The sequence below is a fragment of the Quercus robur genome, chromosome 11 (genome assembly GCF_932294415.1).
Source record: "Quercus robur chromosome 11, dhQueRobu3.1, whole genome shotgun sequence".
NCBI classification, from domain to species: Eukaryota; Viridiplantae; Streptophyta; class Magnoliopsida; order Fagales; family Fagaceae; genus Quercus; species Quercus robur.
Window position 1 is genome coordinate 31065290 of NC_065544.1, and position 23491 is coordinate 31088780.

The window sequence follows — 23491 nt, forward strand, 5'->3', positions numbered from 1 at the left end:
GTTTTAACTTCGTCAATGCTGATTCCCCTTATGTATAACTTCTTCAATGCTGATTCCCCTTATGTATACTTAAGCAATTTTTTTGACACACTTTCTTCTTGCAGAGATGACGACAAAATTCAACAAGGATATGTATGCCAAGATGAGGTCAAAGAAGGACGAACCCCTGTCCAATCTGGGAAAGAAGACTGTGCGAGTCACCGGGAAGGGTCCTGCCTCCATCCCGCTCAGCATCGTTCCTTCCATAGCTTCTGAGACGACGAGGACTGCCTCCCCGACCGTTTCAATAGAAGAGATTCCTACTCCCGGCTCCAAAAGGCCGCGTGTGTCTGGCAAAGGGAAGGAGAAGACGGGTACTCGTTCATCCACAATATGGGATGACGAGTCTCTGGCCATAGAAAGAGCTCACGAGGTCGTTACTTCATCGAACTTGAAGGCTCTTTCTGACCTATCCTTAAACGATGTGGCCTCTCGTCACGTCCACAAACTTGTCCAGGTGTGGGGTTCTTCTCTCTTTATCATCATATATATATATATATATATATATTTTTTTTTTTTTATAGACGACCTCATAATTCCCTCCAGGTGTTGGGAGAGAGTCTCCATATCACTGCTGAGTACCTCACTCAAGGGGCCAAGGTGGCGTCTTTGGCAACCCGGATGGAGGCTTTGGAGAAGGAGAACTCTGACCTGAGGACGAACCTGATCACTTCCATGGACGAGGCAACGACGTTGAAGGAGAAGGTCAAGGTGTTGGAGGACGACCTCAGAGTGGAGCGCAGGTTGACTTTCGAGAAGGACGAGCAGCTTCTGGCAGCCAAGGAGAAACTGGTGACCATCGCTGCTCGATCTGTGGAGGCTTTCCAGACCACTGACGAGTACAACACTGTGCTCTTCAGTTGGTATTTTAAAGGTTTTGAGCTTCTCCAGAGGTACATGATCAAGCATCCTTCTGGAGTCAACCTGGAGAGCCTGGATTTGGAGGAAGTGGACAAGGAGATGGCTCTGGAGGAGGCGGCTTCGTCTTCTGCTCCTGGTGATGATGCTCTCGATGAAGCTCCCGAGCCTGTTGCTGACGTGCCGGCCAGTGAAGGCACAGCTGATGCTTGACTCTTCATACTTAGAAAATTTTTTTGTTTTATTGTGGGTGCCCGTCTTGTTTTGGGCCTTTCTTTTTGTAAATCTAATTTCAAAACAATTTACTTTATTTGGAAAACAATGATATTGGCCCAGTGTTTATGGGCTGGAATGAAGCGTACTTACTTTTCTTTTTGATGTTCTGGCTGATTTACATCCGTCCGTACTTTTTGTGCTTTGTTAATTAGTTGTTGATTTAATGCACTGTGCTCTTCCGTCAACTGACTTCTGCCATTTGACTTATGTCCGTCCAGGCGGACTTTTATCACTTGGTCTTTTAACCTCATTATTATGGTCGTCAGTAACTTACATCCGTCAAGGCGGAATCTTGTTACTGTCTTTTAACCATAGTATTATGGTCGTCGGTAACTTACATCCGTCAAGGCGGAATCTTGTTACTTAGTCTTTTAATCATAGTATTATGGTCGTCGGTAACTTACATCCGTCAAGGCGGAATCTTGTTACTTAGTCTTTTAACCATAGTATTATGGTCGTCGGTAACTTACATCCGTCAAGGCGGAATCTTGTTACTTAGTCTTTTAACCATAGTATTATGGTCGTCGGTAATTTACATCCGTCAAGGCGGAATCTTGTTACTTAGTCTTTTATAGGCCTCATGGTCGACCTGTACTGCCTGCGCAAAAACATTGAAGGAATAATACTTTTATTAACTTCAGTAACGAATGCATTCGTGTATTACATTTACTCATGGTATTTCTTTAAATGCTCAATGTTCCAAGGACGATGGAGCTTTCGTCCGTCCATAGTTTCCAGATGGTAACTCCCTTGCCTAGAGTAGTGAACGACGCGATATGGCCCTTCCCATGTAGGGCCCAACTTCCCTTGAGTAGGGTCTTTAGTAGCTATAGTGACTTTGCGAAGGACGAGGTCCCCTATGGCCAGACGCCTGAGTTTGACCCTCTTATTGTAATACTCGGCCATTTTCTTTTGATACTTTGTTATTCTACTGGACGCATTGTCTCTTATTTCATCCAAGCAATCCAGGTTGAACCGCAGTCCCTCGTCATTGAGTCCCTCTCTGAAAGCTCCTCGTCTGACGCTTGTTACTCCAACTTCTACTGGGATCACTGCTTCTGAGCCGTAGGTAAGCTTGAAGGGTGTCTCTCCTGTCGGGGTTCTGACTGTAGTCCTGTATGCCCACAAGACACTAGGCAGTTCTTCTGGCCAGGCACCTTTTACTTCGTCCAGCTTGGTTTTGATTATCTTGAGTAACGTCCTGTTTGTTACTTCCGTCTGTCCATTTGCCTGGGGGTGTCCCGGGGATGAGAACTGATTCTTGATCCCGAGGTCCGAGCAGAACTCTCTGAAGCCTTGGCTGTCGAACTGCTTCCCATTATCAGATATGATCGTCAAAGGGATCCCGAACCTGCAGATTATGTTTTTCCACACGAAGCTCCGGATCCGAGCCTCAGTGATGGTTGCTAGGGCCTCTGCTTCAACCCATTTTGTGAAATAGTCAATAGCAACTAGAAGGAATTTTACCTGACCTTTACCTTGGGGCAGAGGACCGACGATGTCGATTCCCCATTGCGCGAATGGCCATGGGGAGGATATGGTCGTCATCTTCTCTGCTGGAAGTCGTTGTACATTCTCGTACCGCTGGCATCTGTCGCATCTTCTGACGAGGTCAGCAGCATCCCCCTGCATGGTTGGCCAAAAGTACCCCGCTCTTATCACCTTGTTTACTAGGGATCTGGGGCCGGCATGGTCGCCACAGACTCCTCCGTGTACTTCTAGGATGTATTTAGCCTCGTCCTCGTCGACGCACTTTAGGTAAGGCATAGAGAAGCCTCTCTTGTACAAGACGTCATTTAGGATCGTGAACCTGGCCGCTCTCTTTTTGACCTTTCTGGCTTCGTCAGTATTCTGAGGTAAGTGTCCGTCTCGGAGGAAGGATATTAAGGGCGTCATCCAGGTGTTTGGGCTCTGGGTGGTGAGCACTGCCACCTCTTCAATACTAGGGTATTTCTGAATTTCTATTGCCACGTCTGTGCTCGTCATTCCTGCTTCTGACGACGCTAGTTTCGACACTTCGTCAGCTTCAATATTCTGGTTTCTTGGTATCTGGACGAAATCCACTGTGTCGAACTCCTGAGTTAGTTGCCTCGTCAGTTTAAGGTATTTCTGCATCCTTTCCTCCTTTGCCTCGTACTCTCCACTGATCTGTCCGATTACCAGCTTTGAATCACTCTGGACCAGCAAATTTTTGGCACCAAGCGCTTTTCCAAGCCTCAAGCCCGTCAATATTCCTTCATATTCGGCTTCGTTATTGGTGGCTGGGAATTCCAGTTGAACTCCATATTTCATCACTTCTCCGTCGGGGGTAGTTATGACGACCCCTACTCCCCCCCTCTTTTGGGCTGACGAACCATCTGTCTGTATTGTCCATTTATCAACTTCGTCTGTAGTTCCTTCTTCGTCTGGAAGAGTGAATTCAGCGATGAAGTCAGCCAGAGCTTGTGCCTTGATGGCTGCTCTTGGATGGTACTCGATGTCAAATTGGCTGAGTTCGATTGCCCATTGGACCATTCTCCCTGCTGCTTCTGGTTTGTTCATTGATTTCTTAATTGGCTGGTCCGTCATCACAAGGATAGGGTTTGACTGGAAATACGGCCTGAGCTTGCACGAGGCTACTATAAGCGCGAACGCAAACTTTTCAATCCTTGGGTACCTGAACTCAGCTCCTTGAAAGGCCTGACTGACGTAGTACACCGGGAGTTGCTTCTTGCCTTCTACTCTAATCAAGGCTGCGCTGACTGCCGAGGCTGACACCGCCAGGTACAAGTATAGGTTCTCCCCTCCTTTGGACGGGCTCAGGAGAGGTGGACTGCTCAGATATCGCTTCAGCTCTTGGAACGCTGCTTCGCATTCGTCGGTCCAAGCGAAAGCTTGCTTGAGGGTTTTGAAAAAGGGCAGGCATTTGTCTGTGGCCCTAGAGACGAACCTATTTAGAGCTGCTATCCTTCCTGTAAGTTTTTGTACATCCTTGACGGTCTTGGGTGGGGCCATGTCAATAATAGCTTGTACTTTTTCTGGATTGGCTTCTATTCCTCTCTGAGACACCATGAATCCCAAGAATTTTCCCGAGGCTACCCCAAAAACACATTTGTTTCGATTCAACTTCATCTGGTGTTTTCTCAGGGTTGCGAAAGTCTCCTCCAGATCGTCCAGATGTGCGAGCTCTTCCTTACTCTTGACGAGCATATCGTCTACGTATACCTCCATGTTTTTGCCAATTTGTTGGTTAAACATTTTGTTTACCATCCTCTGATATGTAGCTCCAACATTTTTCAGCCCAAAAGGCATCACCTTGTAACAATAGAGTCCCTGGCTGGTGATGAAGGCCGTCTTCTCCTGGTCTTCTTCAGCCATCTTTATCTGGTTGTACCCTGAGAAGGCGTCCATGAACGTCAACAACTTGTGTCCAGCGGTAGAGTCCACGAGCTGGTCTATCCTTGGTAGAGGGAAGCTGTCCTTTGGGCATGCTTTATTCAGGTCAGTGAAGTCTACACACATTCTCCACTTTCCATTTGGTTTCTTTACCAGGACGACGTTGGCGAGCCATTCTGGGTAGTATACCTCCCGGATGAACCCTGCCGTCAAGAGTTTGGTTACCTCCTCTGCTACTGCCTGATCTCGCTCTGGAGCGAAAGTTCTTCGTCGTTGCTGAACGGGCTTCCTGTTGGGGTCCACATTCAGTCTATGCTGGATGATCTCTGGAGATATGCCTGGCATGTCCTCGTGACTCCATGCAAAGACATCAAGATTCCCTTTAAGGAACTTTATGAGTCTCGCTCTCATCTCAGGGCTTAGCGTCGTCCCTATTCTAGTTGTCCTGTCCGCATTTCCTTCTACCAATTCCACTGCTTCCAGGATCTCCACTCCGTCTTCCTCTTTTTCTTCTATCGTCCACGTGTGGTTCTCCTTTCTTGCCAGCACGGCCTGGTAGCACTCCCTTGCCAGGACCTGATCGCCCTTCACTTCACCCACACCATCGTCTGTTGGGAATTTCACCTTCAAACAGTAAGTTGACGTTGCCGCCTTCCACTTGTTTAGGGTAGGCCTCCCAATGATGACATTGTAGGACGAGGGGCAATCTACAACCAGGAAATCTACTTGTTTGGTCAGCTGCAACGGATAGGTCCCTGCTGTCACCGTCAGAGTCACTATACCCCTGGGATAGACCCTGTCTCCACTGAAACTGACAAGCGGAGAGTCGAAAGGACAGAGCCTTTTTGGATCTAACTTCAACTGCTGGAAGGCTGGGAGGTAGATGATATCCGCTGAGCTTCCGTTATCAACAAGGATCCTTCTGGTATTGAACCCTTCTATATTCAGCACTATGACCAGGGGATCGTTGTGAGGCTGCTTCACTCCCCTGGCGTCTCCTTCATTAAAGGACATATCTTGGTATGTTCGTCGGTACTTGGACGGAGGAATGGTGTGGACGCTGTTTACCTGTCTGTGGTATGCTTTTCTAAGTGATCTAAATGACCCTCCTGAGAATGGTCCTCCCGTGATCGTGTTTATCTCCCCGATCACTTTGCGTGGAGGTTGGGACGTATGGTCGTCATCCCGAGTGAAGGATTCATGTTGTGTCTTGTTGTCGTCTCTGAACTTGCTATATTCTCCTTTCTTTACATATTTCTGCAACTTTCCTTTCCGTATTAACTCCTCTATTTGTTCCTTCAGGTCTCTGCAATCTTCTGTATTGTGGCCGTGGTCTCTGTGGAACCGGCAATACTTGTTCTTGTCACGTACGTTGGGGGACGAGTGTAATGGCCTGGGCCATTTGAGATAATGCTCGTCCTTGATCTGCGTGAAAATCTTGTTAACAGGCATAACCAAAGGAGTAAATTTTACCTGATGAGGATTTTTGTCATCTCTCCTTCTATTCCCGTCACTGTTCCGACGTTCTAGTCTGTCTCTCTTTTGCCCTCTGCGGTCGTCTTCCCTCTTGGACTTGTCTCCTAGCCTCTCGGTATCTTTTATGGCAGCTAGAGCGTCTTCCGCGTTCATGTATTTTTGGGCCTTCAGGAGCATCTCAGCCATTGTCTTCGGAGGGTTTTTGGCAAGAGAGGCTACAAGGTCTCTGGACTTCAATCCTGCCTTGAAGGTCGTCAGTTGCACCTTGTCATCAGCTTCGTCCACCTCCAGAGTTTCCCGGGTGAATCGCTTGACATATGACCTCAGAGTCTCCTTCTCTCCCTGTCTTATGGTGAGTAAGTAATCTACTGGTCTCCTTGGGCGTTGTCCCCCTATGAAGTGATGCAGGAAAGCACTACTTAGCTGATCGAAGTTGTCTATGGACGAGTTTGGCAACTTGGTAAACCACTCTCTTGCAGCTCCTTTGAGAGTCGTAGGGAAGGAACGACACAATATCTCGTCAGGTGGTTGCTGGAGGCCCAGAGTCGTCTTAAAGGTATTAAGATGATCCTGAGGGTCCTTGAGTCCGTCGAATGGTTCTAACTGAGGCAGGCGAAACTTTGACGGCACGGGGCAATCAAGTACCGCTGCAGTGAAGGCCGAATCTGTAGCCCTTACCATCTTGTCTACACTCCGGTCTGTCTTTTCCTTGATAGCGCTCCTTAGTTCGTCCATCTCTTTCCTCATCTCCCGAAGAAGATCTGAGTTCTGTTCGTCCGGAGTAGTTGGTCTCCGGGGGGTTTCCCTCTGTTGGCTATCCCCCTCTCCCTCCGTGTTACCCTTGGATCGGTTTTCTTCCTATTGAGCTTGTTGAACCTGCTGGAGCCGCAACTTCATTTCCTGGTTCTGCCTGGTGAGTTCCTCAATGGTGGCTGCCAGGGCTTGAACTTGCTGGGCCAAGGTCGTTGAATCTGGGTTGGATTCCATCTGGATATGGTGAATTGATGGAAACTACGTTTTCGAATGTAAATCTGAAAACTCGTTCCCACAGACGGCGCCAAACTGATGGAACTCAAATCCGTCAGTGAGTAAGCAGATGGAATCACTCGTGGAATGTGATGGTTTGCTCGACGAGGGACACCGGTGTGGCGCCTGCCACAAAGTCTCCGATGCCAAAGTTAGGATCACAATTAAACACAATAAAGGAGTAAAAGATAGTTTTAGAATATTTTTGCATATATCCTCTTCTGTTGGTTGTGTGAAAGTTTTATACCTGAGGCCTTAAGGGCTAGCCGTTGAGGCTGTTAATGCTTTCTTTAGTAACGCACCTGGTCAGTAATGAGACTTTTAAGAGGCCCTCCAACGGTCTTCTTGGTCGATTTGGTAACTGCTTGGATCATTGATTGACTGCATTGAATAACTCTCTGCCTTCGTCAGTGATGATGGCTTTCTTCGTTGTTTCTGATTACCTCGTCATAGATGATTCTCTCGTCATTAATCTTATCTTCGTCAGCAGGATGTAGAGTCGTCATTCCCGTCAATTACCATTCCTGTCATACCCAGGTTTGAACTTTACTCGTTAGAAGCAATGTTTGAAACAAAACCCATGCAATATCACATTGGGAAAAGATAGGGTCTTAAGTGTTTGGAAAATTTTCTTATGTTTTGGGCGTATAAAGCGACCAGGGGGGCCTCCATATGTCCGGCACACAAGATGAAAACCCCTATTGCTCGCTTTAGTGCACTAGACCTGATGCCATCGAGTCCAGTGTGCCGGAGGCATTGGACCCAAGTCAATTTGTATCACATAAAAATGTAACTTTTTTTTTTATATATAATTAATTTTGTCACATATCATCTAGTTACTTATGATAATGTTAGGTAAAAGTTTAACATTACCACCGCACCTATAGGCCAGTTGGCATCTCTCTACGCACGGAGTGTTTGGGTTTCGGGGAGAAGGTAGGATAACATATTAGTAATTAGTAATACTAATAAATAGAATTTCTAACTACCCAAAAAAAAAATTTTAACATTATTTGAAATGTTTTTGTTGTGTTATTTATATGTAAAATATATTGTGATGTTCGGCAGTTGTGCACGTCATGTATGTGAAATTTAGAATAGATGAAGTCGGTGGTCCTTTTCAGATTCCTACTCCGTTGACAAAGCTATCAAAATGATATAAATTTGCAACACATACTATTATTATTATTATTATTTTTTTTTTTTATGGATTGGGTTCATAAAAAAAATATATGCTTACAGATGATTGATATTTTCATGTAATTTATTATATGTCAATTACTATCTGGAACCTCAGCAAGTATGAAAAAAAATTTATAAAATTTGTTGTCTCATTTTAGTTATTTTTCGTGAAGTTCTAATTTACAAGGTTACTACACAAACAACAAAAGCTGGCTGGATGTGGTAATGTGTAGCCTTTGAAGTCTGTGTGTGTGTGTTTGCAGGCATCCCTGATGATTGTATAAGACAGTGACTATTAAGTTTATATACTAATACAAAAGCCCACAAACTTTGGCAACAACAAAGGGTGTAAAAAAAGGTTTGAGCCTCAATAAAGTTATAATTTGAATAGTAGTAGACCAGTAGTAATTGTTTTCTCTAGTAAATGTATGATGGAGAGTGAAGTTATGATTTTTTTTTTTTTTAAAATGGTTAATGCTGCAGAATTGAACTCTTCACTCTTAAGGGTGAACTCATTTTGATTCGAAATGTGTTACTGGAGAACTTTCCTTTCAACCATGTGAATGCAGCTGTGTCAAGTATTAACCTCTGTTTGCCATTCAACCGCAATCATATAAAATATTAATTTAATTATTTTTTATAAAAATTCTCTGCTGGGATTTTTTTCCCCAAAATCCTGAGGTTGGTCTTGGAATTGGGATTTCTACATGTTTCATTCTGCTTATAATTAGTAATGCAATGGCCAGCGTAGTTGTTTCAAGATTAGTGTTCTATGGTGATGATCCTCTTGCCTTTGGAAGGCCTTCAATTTTCAAATTATTATTCAACTTGATTACTGAGCTAATAAATGTTTAAGAAACTTGAAGAGTAGACCTTAATTTCCTTTTCTTTTGCTGATTTATTATTTTCTTCCTTTTTATGAGTGAGTTTAGCCCTAAGGAAAAGACTCAGTATCTTATGTATCAGCTATATGAAACATCTTTATCACATTATATGAGTACCTAAGTGGGACCAACATAATGTGAGAGAGATGCTGCATATAACTAATACATAAGATACTTTTTTCAAGAAAGGGGAAGGATTAATTTGTTAATTATTTACGTGTTTTCTGTTTGTTATTTTGTTGCTTTTATAGGAGGCCGATGATGAAGTTTCTAACAAGAATAATGTACATGAATTGGAAGATTTGAAATCAAGGATTGGTAGTTCTCAAAGGTTCTCCAAAAGATTTTCAAAGTTCATGGATCAAGATGAGTCAATTAAGATGGAGGATGAAGTTGAGAGTAAAGATGGATCAGAGGTTCTTCCATTTGAGTTTGTTGCATTGGAAGCATGCCTTGAGGCTACTTGTAGTCGCTTAGATAGTGAAGTAAATGTCCTTTCCTCCAGTTCTATAGTTTTTTTTTTTTTTTTTTTTTTTAATTATTACGGGCCTTCTGTTATAAATGTTATTTAATTTATTTTACAAGGGATCACAATTTATATTCTTGTGGTATGCTCTAATTACATTTATCTTCTGACTAATAAATTTCTTTGCCTTACAATAAAATTATTAACATTTATGTCCATGTTGCAGCTACTAGCACACAATAAATCAACAATATGAAGACACTTAACTATTTGTTTTTTTTCTCAAAAAAAAAAAAAAAAAGAAAGTTTTAAACTGTTAATCTCACTTTCTTTTTCTTCATAATTTTATTTACTGTTCATTTATCCTTTTGTTATTTGTCTCCAAACCAGGCCAGGACATTGGAGAAAGAGGCTCATCCAGCCTTAGATAAACTGACTTCAAGTATTAGTACGCTCAACTTGGAACGTGTTCGTCAAATCAAAAGCCGCTTGGTTGCAATAACTGGACGTGTTCAAAAGGTTACTTTATTTTCAGATTATGAACCAATACAGATGTTCTATTTTTATATCATGTCATTGATTGTGACCATGATACATTGTGGTTGTCGGTTTAAACTTCAAATCACCCCAAACAATTGAACCACAATGTCGTGTTCTTCATTTGTAAATTTCTATTGATTGTAGTTATTCTCATCATCAGGTAAGGGATGAATTAGAACACTTACTAAATGATGATGGAGATATGGCTGAGATGTATCTAACTGAAAAGTTTCAACAAAGCCTAGAAAATTCTTCTACTTCCTCTATAAATGAGAGCGATGACACGGATGATGAAGAATTTCAATCAGCCATTGATGATAGGCATGTGATAATATTACTCACTTTTATGATATGAACACTGATTTTTAGCTGTTTGGTATTACTAGCTGTCTTCTATGACACTTAGAATTCTCATTGTGTATTACCAGGGTGGCAGCTGAAATCTCATCTGAAGTTAGTGAGTCTGCTAACGATACTCACAGTGCTATGGTCAAGAACTTTGATGTTAAGGAGCTTGAAATGCTCTTGGAGCCGTACTTCGTGCAAATTGATGGTACATTAAACACAGTATCCACGGTATGAACCCCATTTTACAGCTAAATTTTCTTTTTGGCTTTCATTTTCTTTAGGCTCTCTTTTTTTCATACTTAGTAATGCTGATATATTTCCACCATCCCACTCAAAAAAAAAAAAAAAAAAAGATTCTAATGCTTGTGGTTTAATTTTTATGGTTGACCATTAGCATTCAAACTGCCCAGCAGAAATTTCAGGACTAGAATGCATTGATAGTGCAGAAATTCGCAGAAATTCACCCATACAGATTCTTGACTTTCATCCTAAAAGTATCAATATATATATACTGCCTCCTAGACAAGGAAGAGAAGTTACTAAATCATGTGATCCTTATATTTAGTGGGTCGCTTCCTTTTAATATGTTGTTTTTTGCTCGTCTCACTTGAGCTTTTACAAAGAATGAACTACTCATGTGGTTTATGAGCTTTAAAATTTCTGTTATTTGATAGAAGATGGAACATTTAACTTTGAAAATAATTTGGTTTCAACACAACCTTCTATATTCATTAAAAAGTTATTCAATGTAATGTATGCATTGCACAGATTCCACTTAAATTTTCATATATTTATTTTCTTAAATACTTAATAAGTTTAACTTATAAATGTGTTGGAACTTTAATTTTCAATCTGTGTTATGGTTTCCTTTTGTTTCAAGCATCCTATTTATTGACTTTTCCATTGTTAGTACTTAGTAATAAGTATATCAGTCTTTTCTGATGGTTGGTCTCTTGAAAGCTGAGGGAGTATGTAGACGACACAGAGGACTACCTCAACATAATGCTTGATGACAAACAGAACCATCTCCTGCAAATGGGGGTTCTATTATCAACAGCAACCGTTGTGGTGAATTCCTTTATTGTTGTGGCTGGAATTTTAGGTATGAACATCAGATTCAATCTATTCAATGACGTACCACCTGGGAATACAAGATTTCTATGGACTTGTGGAGGCGGCACGTCTTCTTGCATAGTCTTGTATATCTTTGCTATTGCCTGGTATAAACAAAAGCGATTGCTAGAAAGATGAAGGGAGAGAGACCATTAATTCGAAACTTTTGTTGTGTCATAAAGTTGGGAGTTGTATGGACCCATAAAACTTTTATATGTAATGTATACCTCTTATTATGTTTTGGTTATTATCATGGACATGCTTTGTTAATCTGTTACAATTTCAAATACTTTCAGTTTACTGGTTAATAACATTCACGCAGTGTTTGCAGGTATTTGATTTTAAATTTTATTTTCAGGCTAAAGTGAGAATGTTTAGACAATTATGTGATCAAATCAAATGCTTTATTCTCCTGAGCAGTGATGTTCGAAGTTAACAGACTATTTTCTCAGGTTCGTTGCAAATCTCAATCCAATCTAAATCTGTGGCATATTTGATGGATCATATGTTAATGAAATACTAACGCCCTCAACCTCCCTTATCATGCAAATTTGTGGTTTATCAGTTAATCAAAAATCATCTCCATTTCCCATGAAAAAAATAAAATAAAATCATCTCCATGCTTCCTGGCGGAACTATCACATCATCTATTCATTTTATTATATTTTTGGATATGTTTGGCAAAGGCCACTCATGGGAAATATTAAAAAAAAAAAATAATATATATATATATATATATATATAAGCTACACAAGTTAGCAACTAGTATATTATATGAGTGAAGTTAAAGCATACCCTTATGTGGTGCATATGTCATGTCTAGAACTTACACCATTTAATTTGCCACGAATTCTTACATCCATTTTAAATTATTTAACCATTTGCATCCATGTGGAAAAACATTTTGTGCACCTGCCAACTTTATTTACTACCTAATTATCATCTTTTTTTTCTTTTTTTCTTTTTCTTTTTTTTTTTTTTTTTTTTTTTTTTTTTTTTTTTTTTTTAGAAACAAAATACATACACAAATAGAGGAGAAGAGCTGAGATTTTAACACAAACTCCACTCAAAAGTTCTGGTAGTAATTTTGTTCTATCTATCATTAGAGATTACATGTTTGGGTTGAAACTATACCATCAGATATTTCAAATGTACTCCATATTGATGTTTCCTCTTGAAATAAAACTATATATATATATATAGGTTAACAGGACACAGGATAGAAGCATGCTACAAGCCTACAACTACATAATTATAATGCTAAAGACAACATAGTGGATGGTAGTAGTTAGCAAATGATAAATCATAATGTGTGGTTTGGAATGGAGAAGGCACTGGCGACTCTACGCCTCTACCTGTATGTGAGGGTGGTCCTCACATACAGGTACTAGGACCACCCTCACTTGTCAAAAAAAAAAAAATTATATAAATAATTATTTTATATTAATATATTATGTGACCACCTTGACTTGAAAAAATTGTATATATATATACTTTTAAAAAAAATATTATTTACTAAATTAACTTATTTTGACTACTCTAATAAAAAATTTGAACACTTTTACTTGAGACTCATAAGAATTAGAGTTCAATAAATATAAGAGTAATGCTACATCCACAACATTTTCACAATAATTTCACAATAAATCTTATGTGGTAAGCTATTATTAATTTTAATTTGGGTTCAATATTGACATGTTTTACCCACCAATAGCAGGCTAACAACTTATTGTATAAGATTTGTTATGAAATTGTTGTAATCACTTTGTTATTCTCATATCAGCATTTTCAATTTACACTTTATCTTTTATTAGTTTTTTTTTTCTTCTTATTTTCTTTGTTAGTACAAAAAAATTATAATATTTCATGTATTTGCATTTTTTTTGTGACATTGATATATTCAAATTGTCTATTTATTAAATTTTGTATAATTTAAGTTTCTTAGTGACCATCCTAAAAAAATTTTCTAGAACCGCCACTGAGAGAAGGTATCTCCTGCGCCAGTCTTACGTGGGACTCACATGTGAGTCTCACATGAGGAGGACGCATATGGAAATTTCACTTTGGAATGACCTCAACATAGATCATGCAAATACAATAACACAATATCTCATTAGCCTTAATTTACTAATACAAACAATAATATTATGTCCTTAGTACGTTTTTGGTGGACAGGGATGATGACATATTCATATGTTAATGGTACCACTTGAAAATATTTTTCATTGTGGATATAACATATTAGTATCACTTGAAAATTTATGATCATTCATCAAGAGTTTTTTAGTGTTTTTAATAAACATATTCTGGCCTCCCTTAGAAGAAGGGAATGGAATGGAATGAAAAGAATAATTCTAGAATATTCTTTCCTTCTCTTGTTTGGGAGTTTTAATGGAGGGAATAGAAAGTCCATTCTATTAAAACTCTTAAACAAGGGAATGAAATAATATTCTGAAATTATTCTTTTCATTCATTTCCATTTCATTCCATTCCCTTCTCCCAAACGAGGACTAAACAATTATGTAACTTGTGTGAAGAAGCTAATAACAATATATAAAGATAGATCAAGAATATTGTAACTCAATTGGTTGACATTTTTTAGTATTTTTAACCAAGGTGTCAAGTGTTCAATTCATCTCTCTCTAACCTTTTTCCTTAAAAAAATAAATAAATAAATAAATAAATTTTTTTTAAAAAAAATCTCTAACTTTAAATTATAAAATATAATAATAATATAAGACAGAGAACAAACCACCAAGTCATTGAATACGATGATATGAACCAAATCCTTGTCAATATTAAGTTGACATCTGCATCAGTGCACATGTAAAATACAATACAATAAAGCAACAAATCACTGATCGATTAATGACAATGGCTGACACAACATTTACATCTATCGAAAAAAAAAAAAAAAAAAAAAAACTTCAAGGTTTTTCTCTATACTAATTAATATAGTCCTAAAAGCTCAAAATCAGATATTACCTATGCCAAGTTGCCAACAAGATTGCCTATACAAAAGCATAATATATATGTGCACCTCAGATAGCAACCAGAATAGGTGCCATCTTGTTCAGTTTCAACCTGGGACTTCATTTCCTCGTATTGCACTATCTATAAAAGTTATTAAAATAGTAGCATTGGTTTGGATATTACTTAGATTATAGCCATTGAAGAGGTACAGAGTGATGCAAAGGAATACAGAGAGATGATCTCTGGTGGTGATTATTATCCTTCTCCTCATAAATCCAAGTCCCACATCGGCCAAACTAATGATTTCAGACCAAATCAAGTCCGGCCACTACCAACTGGGCCTCGTAGGAAGAGTACAGGAATTCAGGCCTGGATGCTGATGAACAAAAAGGGCGAGGCCCAAGTTGTTGAGGCCGGGAAGTATGCGATCATGCGGCGAACGGGCCTTCTGGCCCGAGACCTTCGAGTCCTCGACCCACTTCTCTCATACCCATCAACCATTATGGGCCGTGAAACAGCCATTGTGATCAATTTGGAGCATATAAAGGCAATAATTACAGGACTCGAGGTTCTCTTATTGAATTCTAGGGACCCAACTGTGATGCCATTCATTGAGGAGCTCCAAAACCGGATTCAACGTTTTCACCATGCTACCATAGCTCAGGTTTCAACTGAGATTTAATTTTTAGGTTTTTTTTTTTTTTTTAATATTTTATAATATATTTGATGGTAAATGAGAAAGAATGATACATGTCACTTTAAATCCATTCATGATTTTTTAAAAAAAATTAAAAAATTCCATTTATAATGGCCAATTTGTATTCAAGATACTTACCTAGACATCCTAGGCTCAATTCCCACTAGGAGTTCTTTTGGATTACTTAATACAAAGTTCTAGCAGGTAGAATCTTGTATCTATGGGTTACTCCCCAAGAGTTGATCCAAGGGATCTTGCCATGGTGAGATCAACAACATCAAAATTTTGTATTCTTGATATTATAAAATGGATAAACTTTAACTACAAAATTGGTTGTAACTTTATGCTACAATCTTATTAAATATCTTCTTATTAGAAGTGAATTTTAACAAATCCACCATTGGATTACATCTTCTTCTTATATCCTCCATGCTTGTAAAATTTCTAGAAAATTAAAAATTAATAGCTATGTCATCATTAAATTGTTTAAATTGTAAGTTTTTTGTAATTTAAAATTATACATAAAATATAAGCCTCTAGATCATATAGTAACTAATATCCGATTGATACAAATTTTAACATGTGTATTAAGAGCGTAAAAAACATGCAATTTAACAGTTAAATTTTTAAAATATGTAGTAATATTTATTTTATTAAATAAAATTGTAATCAAGGTTACAATAAATTTTGTATCTAAACTATGTCCTTATAAAATTATTATGACTATACTATTTAAGGTAAGAGCCTTGAAGGTTAAAATTTGTACACATGAGTTCACATGTATAAATTTTTTTTTTTTTTTCTTTCAATTCAACCATATGGTTAGAATGATTCCATTTTTTTTTTTTAATTTTTGGCCTATAATATATATATATATATATATATATTTTCCTTTTCAATTTTTAAGGTTAATCTTGGGGCAAGATTATTACCCTTAATTTGATTCTGATTTTAATTTGTAATGTAATGTTTAGAGTAGTGGTTGCATTTTTTTTTCTTGGGCAGTCTTCTTATAAAAGCCTAAGTTCAAATTATTATCCAAATTACTTACCATGCTAATAAACCTTTAAGCAATTGGAATAGAAGACATTAATTTTCTTCCTTTTTTTTGTTTATTTCTTATTGTATTTATTTTAAATAAGAGAATTTGGTCCTAAGATGAGAGATTTTTGTATCTTATTGTGTTACTATTATAGAAGGGCGATGTTGATGGTTTGAATTTCTCCAAAGAATTTTCGAAGTTTGAAGATCAAGACGAGTCTCCTAAGGTGGAGGGAAAAACTGATGTAAAGAATCAAGATGGATCAAAGGTTCTTCCATTTGAGTTTGTTGCATTGGAGGCATGCCTTGAGACTGTTTGCAACTGCTTAGAGAGCGAAGTAAATTTTACTTCTTTTTTCCAGTTTGATATGTAGTCTTTTCTTAGTCTTTTATGAACTTGAATTTACATATGTTGTTTTACTGATTTCCTTTATTCTTTATTGTTATATTTTTCCAATTCAGACAATCACTTTGGAGCAAGAGGCTTATCCAACCTTAGATAAGTTGACCTCAGTGTTAAGTACTCTCAATTTGGAACGTGTCCGCCAAATTAAAAGCCGCTTGATTGAAATGTCTGGACGTGTTCAAAAGGTTGAGAGGATTAAAGGTTCTGAACCCCAAAAAAAAAAAAAAAAAAAAAAAAATATTTTTTCCTTACAATATGGTTTAATTCACTGTGATGATAGGACTTCACCATTGTTGATTTATACATTAGATTACACTAAAGAATTATACTATAATAATGTATTCATTTTTTTTTTTTTTTTTTTTTTTTTTTTTTTTTTTTTTTAATTGTGGTCATACTCATCTGCAGGTAAAGGATGAGTTAGAACACTTGCTAGATGATGATGAAGATATGGCTCAAATGTATCTTACCGAAAAGTTGGTTTATGGTTCCAATATGAATGAGGGAGATGATATGGAATCAAATTTCGATGATAGGCATGTGATAGCACCACTGCCATATTTATCATATGAATTCCAATTTTTTAGTTGTTTTAAACTACCATATATATGTGACATTTAAAATTTTCATTTATTTTATCAGGATGCCAACTAAAATCTCTTTGGAAACTTGTAGGTTTTCTATTTTATCTGATGATGAAGGCCAAAACCTTGAGAACCCCCATGGGAACCATGCTAGCAGTACTCAAAGTTACATGAATAAGAACCTTGATGTAAAGGAGCTTGAAATGCTCTTAGAGCCATATTTTGTGCAAATTGATGGTACACTAAACAAACTATCAACGGTACGTAGTCTTGTTTTACCTTACCACTTATTGTAGATATGAACATAATTTAAAAAAATAAATAAATAAATAAATTCTTATATGAAGAACTTGAAGTACTTATAATAGTCCCCCTAGTTAAAGCCTATGCAGTTTATCAGATTAATTTTAACAACATATTATTAAGGTGAAATTCCTCTCACCAATTACTTGTTATACTAAAGTATAAAGCTTTTTGCATCCATAGCTTTGTAGTTTATTCCCACTTATTTGAGCATGCAAATCTCAACACCTAGTATCATTTTAAAACTTTAATAGAACATGATAAATACCCAATATCTAAAGAAGTCTTTGATGCTTGTGGTTCAATTGTCATAGTCTGACCATTTTCATTCAAACTACTAAGTGTGTGTTTGGCTTCAAATTAAAAAATAAAAAAATAAAAAAAAATAAAAAAAAACCTCAACTTATTTTACTATTCAACTTATTTTTGTTACTATTTATGGATTTCATTATACTTTTTGATACTATTCATAAGTCTTACTATATTATTTCAATTAACTTTTGCTTTTATCTACAATACTTTCAGCAAAAAAATTTCAATTTCAATAAAATAAGCAGATGTTAAACAAATTCTTAATAAAACTTCCTCCACAAGCATGCGTTTAAAGTTGAACACTCCTGCACACTAAACATTCTTCTTGAATAGTTTGACTTTGACCAAACAAGACCATTGACTAGTTAGATATTGACCGTTGACCAGCCGTTACTCGTTCAAGTGTTTCATCACGGTGTCTTCCTTTGTCGATATTCCTCAAGTCATTAGTGTACGTACCATCCTTCAGCCACAACATTCCCTCCTTAGTCCATGATGTAGCCATTCTTAGGCTCTCGTTTATAGTCGTTTTTCAATATTCCTCCATTGCTCGTTCATTGTAACATTATAGGATAATTGTAATAAAACAGTTAAGTATGGTGAGAAGATATAGCTATCAAAGGTGTTTGTTTATGTTTAGAACCCTTAAACCATATTAGTTTAATCTAATAAATTAGTCAAATAATTACTTAGATTAATTATGAAATCTAAATTAAACACATGCAAATATATTACTTAGTGCGGAAAATTATAGAAGACTGTAATATGATAACCTAGGAAAACCAATAAAACTAACCGTTTTAAGGAAAAAAAAACTTGAGGAGGATTTAACCTAACTATCCTTAAAGTAAACAAATTCACTATGATAGAATGAAAATTACAATGGATTTAAACCCTAAATCTGAAGTTACCTCTTGTAGAACTTACTACCCCAATCACATGTAGCTCCGACTCCACAAACTCTTCTATCTTGGATTTACTGAACACAAACTCCCGCGCTTGTGACTTTGACTTCCCACTCAAAGGTTTCAAATCACCATTAGTAAATCTTTATGCAGTAACTTGTTTTCACTAGTTCTTGATTGTAGATATCTTGTTTTGGTAAGTGCTTGTTGAGTTAGAAGGTACATAAACATCACAAATCTCACAGTAGTAACTCACAAAACTTCCAAGAGCTTGTAAAATATAGTTAGGATTTTTCTTTTATACCTAGTAGTGTTAGACTGAAACCCTTAAACGTTTTCGCAGGCTTGGGCTTGACTTAAAATTCTGCAATGATGTTCGATCAGTCGAGCTTCACAGTAGCTTGCTTCTATTTTCTGCAACTTGAAAGTTCTTAAAACTTGACTTGAACAAACTTGAGCAATGTCTAATACCTAATCTAGACATGTTTTTATTATCAATTTGCCAACATACAAATATTTGGAAACTAAACATTTAATCCTAAATATTTAGAACCTAACAAAAGGCTTTCTTCTAGTGAACGCATGCCAAAATTGAACCACATAATCCCTTTGTCCACTTTCTCTCTAATCTCTCTTTCTTTGCTTTAGATTCTAACATAAGGAAACGAACTTATATTATTTACGAGCTTTGAAGTTTTATTTATCTTATTTAAGATGGAAATTTTAACTTGGATTGTAATGGTTTTTAACTAAACCTTATTAAAATTGTTCAATATCATGCTTGCATCACAAAAATGCACTCTAATTTATATATATATATATATATATACATGACACGGGTGGTGAACACATCTTCATACCACCGGTATTCTCCAAGGTTCTTACATCTAAGGTTACTCAACTGGTCGTAAATCCTAGATGTGATATTGCTAGGTTTGCCTATGAAGTGTTTCATGATCGTATAGATCAGGGTATTGACTCCATCGGGAATTCCTCTTCCAATGCGTTCATCGAAGATGGGGTTCTCATCCGCATCCTTTTGAACAGCATGTTTAATATCTTCATTGGAAGTTGCTGTCATACAGTTGTTCCACCAAAGTAACAGTTTTCCAGTAAATCCTAAAACAATGAGCTCTACAACCTCAGTATTTGGAATACCATCATTTAGATAGTTATTTGCTACCATGGTTATGTGCTGGATCTTGTTTTGGATTTCTTGTTCTGAGAGGCCATCTATGTTCCATTCATAGAGCTTGGCACTGGATACTGTGAACTGGGTGGTTCTTTCCTCATACTGGAGGTCAGGGGGTGTTGGTCTGGGATACCAATTTTTGGTGAGGCTGGTTGGCGTTACCTTGGCTTGGTAAAGCTTATTTACCTGTAATCCTCGAAATTGGTCTTCTACTTGTTCTATCTCCTTTTCAGTATCTGAGGAGGTTCTGCTAGAACTGCTAGAAGTTATGTGGGTATGTAGGGTTACTAACCGAGATTCAAGTCTGGGATCCCTACTGGTCGAGGTGGGTTCTGGTGAAGGTTCCTTCTTCACGAGATCTTCAAGCTTTTGGGCCACTACTTGTAAGGTTGTTTGGTCCTTAGGTTTGAGGCTAGCTTGTCTGGTTGTGGGTAGCTTGACGAAAGGTTTTTCTAGAGTCTGGATTGGTTTACTAAGATTTCCTGGTTGGGGGAGAACCTTGTCTTCAATCCTGTCTTCTATCCTATCAAGCTGTTTTCCTATAACTCCTAAACACTGGTTGGTGTAGTTGTTTTGCTCTATTACCTATATATATATATATATATATCCTTAATAAGCATAAAAATGTGTTGAAAATTTAGCATTGAACTCCATTTAACGTCGCTAATATTCTCTATTATTTCAAGAACACCATTAATTTTTCCATTGTTAATGTATCGTTCTTTTTTGGTGATTGTATTTTGGAAGCTAAGGGAGTACGTACATAACACAGAGGACTTCATCAACATAATGTTGGATGACAAACAGAATAAACTACTGCAAATGGGGGTCATGTTAACAACAGCTACCCTTCTACTAACTGCCTTTATTATTGCAGTTGGGTTCTTAAGCATAAACGTTAGAATTGCTCTATTCAATGATATAATAAATGGAGAGAAAAATTGGTTATGGACTGCTGGGGGTGGCAGTATTGGGTGCATAGTCCTATATCTCTTTGCTTATAGCTGGTATAAATATAAGCGATTGATATAATAATGGAGATCAAGGGGCCATTGATTGTAAAACATTTATTATATATTATGTTGAAAATACTTTGTATAGACACAATTTTGTTTGTTTGCTATTATTCTATACCTCTTATTGCATTTTAATTATTATCATGGACATGGTTTGTTTATGACTTAGTCACAATTTGAGAGACTTTCAATTGCTAATTGATATACCAGTCACGCGATGTTTGTAATTTTTTATTTTAATTTCTTTTAAGTATCTAAATGTTTGAAAAGTTAGGTCACCGTATTTTTATTTCTTTTCAGCAATGTTGTTTAATGTTTACCAACTATTTTCTTATGTTATAGTAAATCTCAATCAAACAATCACCTAAAAAAATGGTAAATTACATTGACACTGTCAAGGTATAGCAAAATTAGAGTTGTTATACCTAATTTTTTTTAAAATGACACTATTGCCCCAAATTATCAAAATTATGACACTCAGTGCCCCTCCCCCAATCACCCCTCCTTTTTTTTTTTTTTTTTTTTTTTTTTTTTTTTTTGTGAATTATTTAGGAAACGGAGTGTTAAATATATTATTCATTTTGGAAGTGGAGCATCATTTCTTGAAAATCAGGTATAGTGAGTTTAATTTCGCTACACCTTAGGAGTTTCAATGATGTTTACCCTTAAAAATTGGGGTTTTAACTTTTTAAAACAGTCTTTTTGGCAGTAGCTGCAAAAGCCCTTGTGGTTTTATCGTAATACATAGAATCACATTGAGGTTTTAAGTGTAACGCTCAATCCTATGTGATATTGTCCTATGTGTAAACTGCTAATTATGTGACACTTAAACCCCTTGTGAGTTTTTAAATTGTAACACAAAACCCTCCATGTGGCATTGTTTGTGTGAAAAATGTAACTCTAAATATACATGTTATCGCTTGAGTTACTCTTTTTTCTTTTCTTTCTTTGTTAATTTCAAAGATGATTAATAGTTTACACATAAATAATAAGTATTACACTCAAAACTTCAAGAGGGATAATGTGTTTTCAAAGAAACCTCAGAGATGTTGTGTACTTTTCCCTTTCTTATGAAAGGAAAAATAGTGAAACAACAGTTAAAAATTTAAATATTAGTGATAATACAATAAAATATATACTATAAATTACAATAAATTTAAATTTAGAATTGAATCACTAGATTAGATTATAGGCACGAAAGTAAAAATTAGAATGAAACTAATGAGACTATTAGATATAAATCTCACTCTAATTAAAAAAGTCCTTTACCATTGGCAAAAGTCGCAAAACCCATAAATACGTGTAGCATATTTTCTATTTGACTAGCTCCTTGCATCATACATTGCCTAACTGTGTCATCCAATGTCTTAAGGTTATTATGCACTAATAACCCAATGTTTTACCAAATAGAACAATTTTCTTTACTTGAAAATTGTCAAAAATAGTGAGTTTCAGTTAGGTTAACTGGTAAAATTTTTTATGATTGAATAATAAATCTGGGGTTCAATCTCTACCTACACCAAAAACTGATTGATGTCTTGGTCTGATAATAATGAGTATAATCATCAGAAGCAGGTGTCATAAGTTAAAACTCTATAAATAAATAAAAATATGTCAAATATACATTATTGTATTATAGGTAAATCATATGATGTATCTATATAATTTTATTGTTGTGTTGAGTAATGGTATAGTTGGATGATGATAATTCAATAGTTATAATGGGGAGGAGGAATTTGAACCCTAGACGTGTCGGTTAGAAATGCCAAGAGGTGGTAGTTGAGGGATCAAGATCCTCTAAAGTTTCTAGGGTACCTTTCTTTCTTTTTTTCTTTTTTGAGAAAAAAAGTTTCTAGGGTACTTAATCGTATAAAGTTTTTTTAATTTTAATATTTCATCTATATATATATAACCGAAGCCTCTGAAACTCCCACAATTTTCAACGTCAGCACAATATTAAAAAAAAAAACAAACAAAAAACAAAAAACAAAACATAATTGAACTTTGCTAAAACCCAATTCTGCCTTTCACTTTCACAAAAACTCATCTATGAGAATGTGATGTGGTTGGCACCAGCATGTTGCCTATTTGCCAAGATGCAAATCTGTTAGAGATTCATCCGCAAAGCGGTGATGTAATTTATTGAGGATGAAGAAGACTATCCCACCGTAAACTCCAAAATAAGCCAGAGAGGTTTTCCAACGAGGATGGAGCAAAAATTAGAATTTTTTTTCTTCTTTTCTTTCACAGTTTATTATTATTATTTCTTTTGATAGCCACTAATACAATTGTAATCCTATTTATGAATGTAAATACTTTCTTATAAAATCAAATTAATAATATTTATAAATGCTTATAAACACCGAACAGTTGTGACTTTTCATTTTTTAATAGGCACTTTTTAGGTCAATAGGTACATTGTTATACAGTAGACATTTTTTTTTTTCTATAAAAAAAAAAAAGACTTTTTTATTCAAAA

The 23491-nt window shown here is 36.6% G+C and overlaps 2 protein-coding genes across 5 annotated transcripts in view; both read left to right on the top strand.

The window, feature by feature from the left end:
* The window catches only part of LOC126707153 (magnesium transporter MRS2-3-like), a 41831-nt gene extending 20619 nt beyond the window's left edge, over positions 1–21212 (top strand). The window contains exons 1-7 of one of the 2 annotated variants that reach the window (XM_050406754.1): positions 11729–12035; positions 14744–15220; positions 16450–16632; positions 16757–16885; positions 17109–17236; positions 17376–17544; positions 20744–21212. In XM_050406754.1, coding sequence (XP_050262711.1) covers positions 12006–12035; positions 14744–15220; positions 16450–16632; positions 16757–16885; positions 17109–17236; positions 17376–17544; positions 20744–21028 — 1401 coding nt within the window. In that variant the 5' untranslated portion in view covers positions 11729–12005 and the 3' untranslated portion in view covers positions 21029–21212. Of the gene's footprint in view, positions 1–11728; positions 12036–14743; positions 15221–16449; positions 16633–16756; positions 16886–17108; positions 17237–17375; positions 17545–20743 lie in introns of those variants that run through there. The other variant, XM_050406753.1, reaches the window with a different exon arrangement.
* Positions 1–23491, top strand: part of LOC126707155 (magnesium transporter MRS2-3-like) — a 71051-nt gene that overhangs the window by 25504 nt on the left and 22056 nt on the right. The window lies entirely within an intron of this gene.